Genomic DNA, 8,137 nt, shown 5'->3' on the forward strand with positions numbered 1-8,137 from the left:
CAAATTTCATTTCTCTACGACAAACCGTTCTTGAGATATTTTGTTCACAACTTTCTACTTTTTCCCATTTAAACCTGTACGTAACGTACAGACCATGGGCCACTTTTTTTGGAATCAGGAGACCCCAAAACGGATATTTCCACCCATTTCCCGATTTTGAAAATTTGGACCGATTGCAATACTTTCTCATTACCTACTTTGAATAGGTTCCCTATACGTAAAGGTAATAGAAAGTAAAAAAGATTATCCAATTCGGATAAGTACCTACATTCGGAGATATCGGCATTTTCCCTGCAAACTGCAAAGCTACCTTCAAATAGCTGTGTCTGAGGAAGCACAAGGATGATCCCCGGGGACTTTTAGGAGAATTCATGTCTCAACGTGTTCTATCACCTGGGAAAAATTCAGCTTTTCCCTAAAAAGTTCCAACATTTGGGTTTTCCCTTTATTTTATCTGGGCTAATATAAATAACTTACCTCCTTGACATCCGCCCTGATTTGATCCAGCTTCTCCTGATCTACCACCCCGGTATTAGAACATGTGGTTCTCTTCTGCGGGATAAGGAGGCGCCGAACTCCGGTATTGGTGACTAGTTGAACATATTTCCGTTTGACATTGGATTGACCACCGGTCAAGACTCGAACCGAACCATCTTCGAGTTGGAAGAGATCCGTGAAGCTTTTGCTACTTCGCATTCCTGGGAAAAGAAATTTCCTCCTGGGGGTCCTCAGAAAAGAAAAATATCCTTGGTAAATTCCAAAGAAATTCCCTTCTGGAGGTCCTTGGAAAATAAAAATGTCTATGGTAAATTTGAAAAGGAGAACCAAATGGTATACAGGGTGTCCCAGAATGTATGCTTAATTTACCTATACTTTCTCGGAGCCTGTTTAAAATTGAAAAAAAAAAAAAAAACCACACACACATAATTCTTTGATTTGTGATGCGGGCCATTATTTGCAATTCGCGAAAAATTCCGCGAAGTTCGCGAATCGGGTGCCAATTTTGGTTTTCCAATTAAGAACCCCCATTTTTAATTGCATACCTACCTATTCATTTGTACTCGTACGTTAAATTTTGTGTACAATCAACTACTCACTTGAATGTTTGCGGTTTTCGTGGAATTCGGAAAACGCGAATCACAAAAATGCCTCAAAAGTAGGTACCTACAAGTGCGACCCATTAAATCAGAGTGCTTTTTGCTCCCAAATCTTATGGTTTCATTATTATTTCAATTTGGTCCAATATTTCGCGAACACCACGAACTGTCCAAAAAGAAGTGACTTGAAAAAGTAATATCATCACAAGATTTGGAAGTAAAAAAAAAATACCTTTGAAAAATATGGAATTTTTGTGATTCGCAGTTTCCAAATTCTGCAAAAATTGCGAACCGCAAAAATTCAAGTGAGTAGTCGATTATACTTTAAATTTAACGTAGAAAACGAATATGTAATAAAAAATAGGAGCTTGAAAAAGTAATATCATCACAAGATTTGGAAGTAAAAAAAAAATACCTTTGAAAAATATGGCATTTTTGTGATTCGCAGTTTCCAAATTCCACAAAAATTGCGAACCGCAAAAATTCAAGTGAGTAGTCGATTATACTTTAAATTTAACGTAGAAAACGAATATGTAATAAAAAATAGGAGTTCTCATTTAAAAATCCAAAGTTGGCACCCAATTCGCAGACTTTGAGAAAATTTTCGCGCATCGCGATATTGCCAAAATATCCGAATGAAAAATCAAGAAGTTAGGTTTTTTTTTTTTTTTTTTTTTTTTTTCCCCCCAGATGTTGGCTACACCCATGCTATCAACCTATACCTAAAGTAGGTACATAGTTATAAATACCTACCTTGATAATTATGTCCAAGACAAGACGTAGAGGCTGACAGTTTATGTTTATTATTATTATTTTTCTTCTTCTACATACAAATAAACACAGACACCGTTGGGTACATTGGTAACTAACTATACATAGAATAAAACGTGAGATGCGTGTTGAGTTATCCATAAACATTCTCGTTAGACATCGCTTTAGGGGGAACAATATATATGGAATTGAAAAGTTTGATCAATACAACCGTACCTACTCTACTCCTCGTATTTTCAGAAAGATTTTTCTATTTCCTATTACCTATGTATTATAGGTATGTAGGTATATTATTACCTAACTTATTATTTTATGGTAGATGTAGATTGTAGATATCTATTATTTATTTTGAAAGGGTTTATATAAGGTACCAACGGAGAGCAGAGAGAAGGAAGAAATTAGCAGTGAAGTTAAATAGAATCACAAATGTGACGTAATTTTTTTTAGAGGTATAGGTACCTAACTAGGTAGTTTTTTTTTTGTGGAGGACAGGATAGAAGAAAGTCAGACTTACGTTCCCACAACGAACATTACTTATTAAAGGATAAAGTTCGACCCGGGGTTTATATAAGGTACCAACGGAGAGCAGAGAGAAGGAAGAAATTAGCAGTGAAGTTAAATAGAATCACAAATGTGACGTATTTTTTTTTAGAGGTATAGGTACCTAACTAGGTAGTTTTTTTTGTGGAGGACAGGATAGAAGAAAGTCAGACTTACGTTCCCACAACGAACATTACTTATTAAAGGATAAAGTTCGACCCGGGCGGAAATTAAACCCGCGATCTATCGCTTACAGGTTACAGGGCAGGCTCCAAGAAAAAATAGGCTAGCTGTAGCTAATCTGACTTTGTACTTTCTATTAGAGGGAATTCGTATACATACAGCTATACAGTGTAGGTATTTACCATATTAGGTACATAACTACATAGATAGGTCTAATCAGATACATACTAAGTGCTGACTGGCGGGTTGGATTCCCATTCAGGCCTCAGGGTGAATTTTATCATTATCAGATAAAGTTTGTGGTCGGCTGACTTTCTTCTATTATATCATTCTCTCTTCTGCTTAAGGGCGATAACTACGATAAGACCTTAGCCTTAGCCTTAGACTGATGGTCCAGTTCCCTCTATTTAACCTCATATTAGATATAGGTAGGTAATACACATAAATTACATAATGATATACATGTTAAATTTTTTTTCATGCAACAAGGAAAAAAAAGTTCAAGAGGAAAGAATTAGAATAGATCAGTTGCGCTTACTTGGGTGATGTTTCAAAGTCACATGCAACAAGGAAAAAAAAGTTCAAGAGGAAAGAATTAGAATAGATCAGTTGCGCTTACTTGGGTGATGTTTCAAAGTCATAGAGCAGGAAAAATGAGGACCAACGGAATTTTTCTTTTTCTTACGACTTTTCCCGAGATAAATTGACTTGACGTCACGGCATACGCTCCCGTAGGCGATGACGTCACATCAAATGTCCCGAGCAAAGCTCCCTCGCAGGCAACGCATAATTGTGTTTGTGCGCATACGTTTCTGCGCAGTTCTTTCTGCTCCTCCGCTAGCGCGCTTGCATACTGTCGCTACCTAGCGGACGAAAAAAACAACTGCGTAAAGTCTGACGTCATACATATTTGAACTCTTTCATTAGAACGGAAAATAAAAATTGAATTTTCGACCTTTTAAAGTTATTTTTTCGGAGTTTTGACCTCAGATTTGGATTTTCGACAGAGGAGGCCCTGAGACGAACAGACATGCTGAAGATCGATAACCGTATACGTCAACGAAGGCTTCGATGGGCTGGGCATCTTAGTAGAATGCCTGAAAACCGAATCCTAAAGAAGGTAGCCTTTTCGGAACTTAATTACGATTATCAATAATAATCGATTATTCCCAACACTACCTGAGGTCGATAGCGAAGATCAGTTGGGAGGACAGAATGCCGACAGAGGAGGCCCTGAGACGAACAGACATGCTGAAGATCGATAACCTTATACGTCAACGAAGGCTTCGATGGGCTGGGCATCTTAGTAGAATGCCTGAAAACCGAATCCTAAAGAAGGTAGCCTTTTCGGAACTTGAAATCGGATATCGCCCGCAATGCAAGGCGAAGAGGAGATGGACTGACATACTCAAGGAGGACATCAAACTCATTGGCCTCGAAGCTCGAACCAAAAACTTGGAGGAATGCAGCTGCAAACAGACCAGCCTGGAGAAATAGCGTGCAGGAAGCAGTACATAAGGTACACAACACAGAGATGAACTCGGCCGCAGAGAAGAGAGCCACCAGACATGAAGAGGAGGAGAACTGGGACTGAAAGTGTCCTTTGTGTGCATTCCTGAGAAGTAAGTAAGACTTAAGTAAGTAAGAATACTTAGTATTCCTGAGACACGAACGTCAATACGTTCAGTCGCATATCACCCAATGTCACCGCGAGGAGGCTGAAGCACGCAAACTGACATGACATCACTTGTTTGTTGTTTGCGAGCACTGTGGGTTCACATGTTGCACAAAGTCTGGCCTCACTAGTCACCTGAGGCACCGACACCCAGACATAGCTACCAATGGTCTCCGTCCCCTGAACCTCCGCCCATCATCCGCGCCGCCCCAGTCAGCGCCACCAGTTCCCGTACCATCCAGCACCGCCATGAAGCACGCAAACTGACATGACATCACTTGTTTGCGAGCACTGTGGGTTCACATGTTGCACAAAGTCTGGCCTCACTAGTCACCTGAGGCACCGACACCCAGACATAGCTACCAATGGTCTCCGTCCCCTGAACCTCCGCCCATCATCCGCGCCGCCCCAGTCAGCGCCACCAGTTCCCGTACCATCCAGCACAGCCACAGCAGATCCCGTACCATCCAGCACAGCCACAGCACCAGTTCCCGTACCATCCAGCACAGCCACAGCAGTTCCCCTACCATCCAGAACAGCCACAGCACCAGTTCCCGTACCATCCAGCACATCCACAGCAGGTCCCAGCGGGTTTATCTGCAATCGAATCGATGTGGACGTGTCTGCAGATCTAAGGCCGGGCTTCGGGCTTGTCAGTCACTCGAAGCTCGAAGGCATGCCTGAGACAAACACCATTGGACAGATGAGGCAACGTTGGATCGACGAACGCCTAATTCCTAATATCATCATCAAGTACAATTTATTAAAACCCCGTAAAATTAGGAAGCGACCAGTATGAAAATATTGTGCGTATTGCATAACCAAACAAGTTCCAGGCGTTTACACCTTTGGAATGCCATCAGAATGCCATAAACGTATTTTCATCGAGGGGCGGTAAAATTCAAAATTTCAATATTAAATGGTTTAATGGTCGGAATTCGGAAATTCGGGGAATTTGACAATTGGATTCTGGAAGAGGGAAGACCCAACTGACCCAAGACCCAAGTTTTCATCTTCAATTTGCTATCTGAACAGATGATTAATGTGAATAATATGAGTGAAATTTCAATGAATGTGTCACCTTCTGCTTCTACAAGCTCATTCAAGTCCATGGAAAATGTTGTAAGTCCTTGTCAGATATTTTTTTTCTCTCAAAAGGGATGAATGACGATGAATGATGATGACCCTGTAGCTGTAGAGGTTTTTTCTTCTTCTTCTTCTTCTTCTTCTTCTTCTTCTTCTTCTTCTTCTTCTTCTTCAAGTTTGAGCATTTAAGTGAAACTGGAAATTTGTTAAATGTTTTCCACAGGTCAATTCATCTACTGAAGAAGCTAGTCACACTACATCCATACTGGAAGATATTCCAAATGAATTTCTTGAACATGATAACCACACAGACCCTATTTCCACTCCGTCCCACGAGAGTGAAGAATTGTCTGGAGAATTGCGTCAACTTATGAACAAGAACAACCAACTGCCAGATATACCTACTCCACTGGAAGACAAATACATTGAAGACTCATTGAGTGAAATTAAAATAAACAGTGATGATAATTTCTGGTTAACAGAAGACTGGCAGAGAAAGGAGAGACATATTTTTATACTGAGTTCATCAGGGAAACCTGTTTATTCAAGGTAGGTAAAAGATGAAAATATCAAATTACTCAATGGAGTTGTTTTGTTTTTTTTTTTTTTTTTTTTTTTTTGAGAGGTTTGACAGAGGGAACTGTAACTGCTAGGGTCTTATCTTCCCGAAATAGAAGACAGGATAGGAAGAAAGCCAGCCGTTCCGAGAACGAACATTATCCCATCAGGATGAAATCCGCCCCGGGCGGGAATCGAACCCGCGGCTTTGAAACAGCTGCTACATTCATAGACTCGTGTGGTCTGTGTCGTAACATGTCCATCCCATAGTATGCCTCTCATCAGATGGGCGATAAGAGACACGGTACTTTATTTTTTTAAGAGATTTGACAGAGGGAACTGTAACTGCTATAGTCTTATCATCCTGAAATTGTAGACAGAAGGAAGACAGGATATGAGAAAGCCAGCTGTTCCAAGAACGAACATTATCCCATCAGGGTAAAATCCGCCCCAGGCGGAAATCAAACCCTTGGCCTAGCGCTTATAAGGCAGATGTGCTATCAACCAACCTAACTAGGTTGGCAAGAGTTGTATAAACTGAGATTTTTACATCATATAAAATTATAAAGTTTGTACAAACAAAATGAGTAGCCTAGTTCTAAAAGTGGAGATCTTGATTTTTTTTCTTTTCAAATTTGAGTTTTGGTCTGCCTGGATATGTTTTTTCAAGGCAAAGCAATTGAAACCATTGACAGGTGTAAACAACTAAGAAACATAGGTGAAAAAAGGAGTTTAACCCACAGGAACTCTACCCCTATTAGAGTTACGTGAGGACTGTACCTGTCAGGTATGAGCGCTGCACTCACAGGTACAGTTCTCACAGGTTGAAGATCAGGTGTGGTTCTACAGTTTCAAAAAATAGACATTGCAAATTTTAATAGGTTATAGGTAGGTAAAGTAACATGTAAATATGAGTTCAAGAAGAAAAGAAAGGAAGTGAGGCAATAATAAGAAGAACAAAGAAAGAAAGAAAGAAAGAAAGAAAGAAGGAGAAGTAAAAAGGAAAAGAAGGAGAGAGAGAGAGAGAGAGAGAGAGAGAGAGAGAGAGAGAGAGAGAGAGAGAAAATACAGAGAGAGAGAGAGAGAGAGAGAGAGAGAGAGAGAGAGAGAGAGAGAGAGAGAGAGAAAATCCAGATAATGTGTTGTGCAAAAACCATTGATTTAAACTTAGAATTCACTTGGTTTAATCAATCATGTTCTTCTTACTGCAGATACGGCTGTGAGGACAAGTTGGCCACACTGTTTGGTGTGATGCAAGCTCTAGTTTCATTTGTTCAGGACACAGATGAGGATCGAATTCAAAGCATCAAGGCTGGGGATTTGTACTTTTCATTTCTGCCCAAAGGCTATCTGGTTGTAGTGTCTGTATGTCAACATCATCACAGCGATCAAACACTTCTGCAACAGCAGCTCCTGTAAGTGGAAACAATTTTTATTATTATTATCATTATTTTTATTTATTTTGAAGATATTTGATAGGGAGAATGGTAATAAATGAGTTCTCACTGTCCCAAAATGAAAGAGAGGAGGACAAAATAGAAATAACCCAGCTTAGCCAGCCATTCCAAGGACAAAGAAACCTGATCTTTTTTTATTATAAGGTGGGAATCAAACCCGGTATGTGATGGTATAAAATAAATACAACCATCGAAAAGTATGACAAAAAATACACAGGGTGTTTAAATAAAAAGTTGCCACTCCTGAAAACTCAAAAACCGTTTGGAATTCAGAAAAATCCTAAAACACGTATTTCTTTTTTTTCTTCAAGGGGAATCTATTATAAGGGGATCTCAATTTTTCGACACTATCAGGGACGGCCCCAGGGGGGTCAACTTTAAAATCTTAAAACATCCATTTTGAGCCCCGGAGGCCATCAGGGCCGAAAGCCTAAATTTCATTTTTGGGTCTGAATTTCAATATTAATCATTAGTGGGACCTATTTGAAGCACAAATCACCAATCAATATGAATTTCCCATTTTTTTGCATCCCCTATTAGCGAGAGAACGTGGAAAAACGGAAATTTGAATAGGCCATAACTCCGGCCCTGGTCGTCGGTTTGAGCTCAATTTTTTTTTTTGAAGGAGTTTACGAGGGTTTCCCCCCATTTTTACAACAACAATAAAATGCAAAAATTAATATGAAAGGACACATTAAAATAATAATAATAATAATAATAATAATAATAATAATAATAATAATAATAATAATAATAATAATAATAATAAT

The 8,137-nt window shown here is 39.4% G+C and overlaps 2 protein-coding genes across 2 annotated transcripts in view; one reads left to right on the forward strand and one right to left on the reverse strand.

The window, feature by feature from the left end:
- The window catches only part of LOC108254150 (cilia- and flagella-associated protein 45-like), a 13,896-nt gene extending 11,999 nt beyond the window's left edge, over positions 1-1,897 (reverse strand). The window contains exons 1-2 of the mRNA XM_017449139.2: positions 1,851-1,897; positions 478-698 (exon numbers count right to left, since the gene is read on the reverse strand). Of these exons, the coding sequence (XP_017304628.2) occupies positions 478-696 (219 nt within the window). The 5' untranslated portion in view covers positions 697-698; positions 1,851-1,897. The remainder of the gene's footprint in view (positions 1-477; positions 699-1,850) is intronic.
- A 3,277-nt stretch (positions 1,898-5,174) lies between these two features.
- The window catches only part of LOC103522846 (vacuolar fusion protein MON1 homolog A), an 18,406-nt gene continuing 15,443 nt past the window's right edge, over positions 5,175-8,137 (forward strand). Inside the window, exons 1-3 of the mRNA XM_008487935.3 lie at positions 5,175-5,388; positions 5,576-5,901; positions 7,122-7,325. Of these exons, the coding sequence (XP_008486157.1) occupies positions 5,302-5,388; positions 5,576-5,901; positions 7,122-7,325 (617 nt within the window). The 5' untranslated portion in view covers positions 5,175-5,301. The remainder of the gene's footprint in view (positions 5,389-5,575; positions 5,902-7,121; positions 7,326-8,137) is intronic.

The sequence above is a fragment of the Diaphorina citri genome, unplaced genomic scaffold (genome assembly GCF_000475195.1).
Source record: "Diaphorina citri unplaced genomic scaffold, Diaci psyllid genome assembly version 1.1 scaffold81, whole genome shotgun sequence".
Classification (NCBI taxonomy): domain Eukaryota; kingdom Metazoa; phylum Arthropoda; class Insecta; order Hemiptera; family Psyllidae; genus Diaphorina; species Diaphorina citri.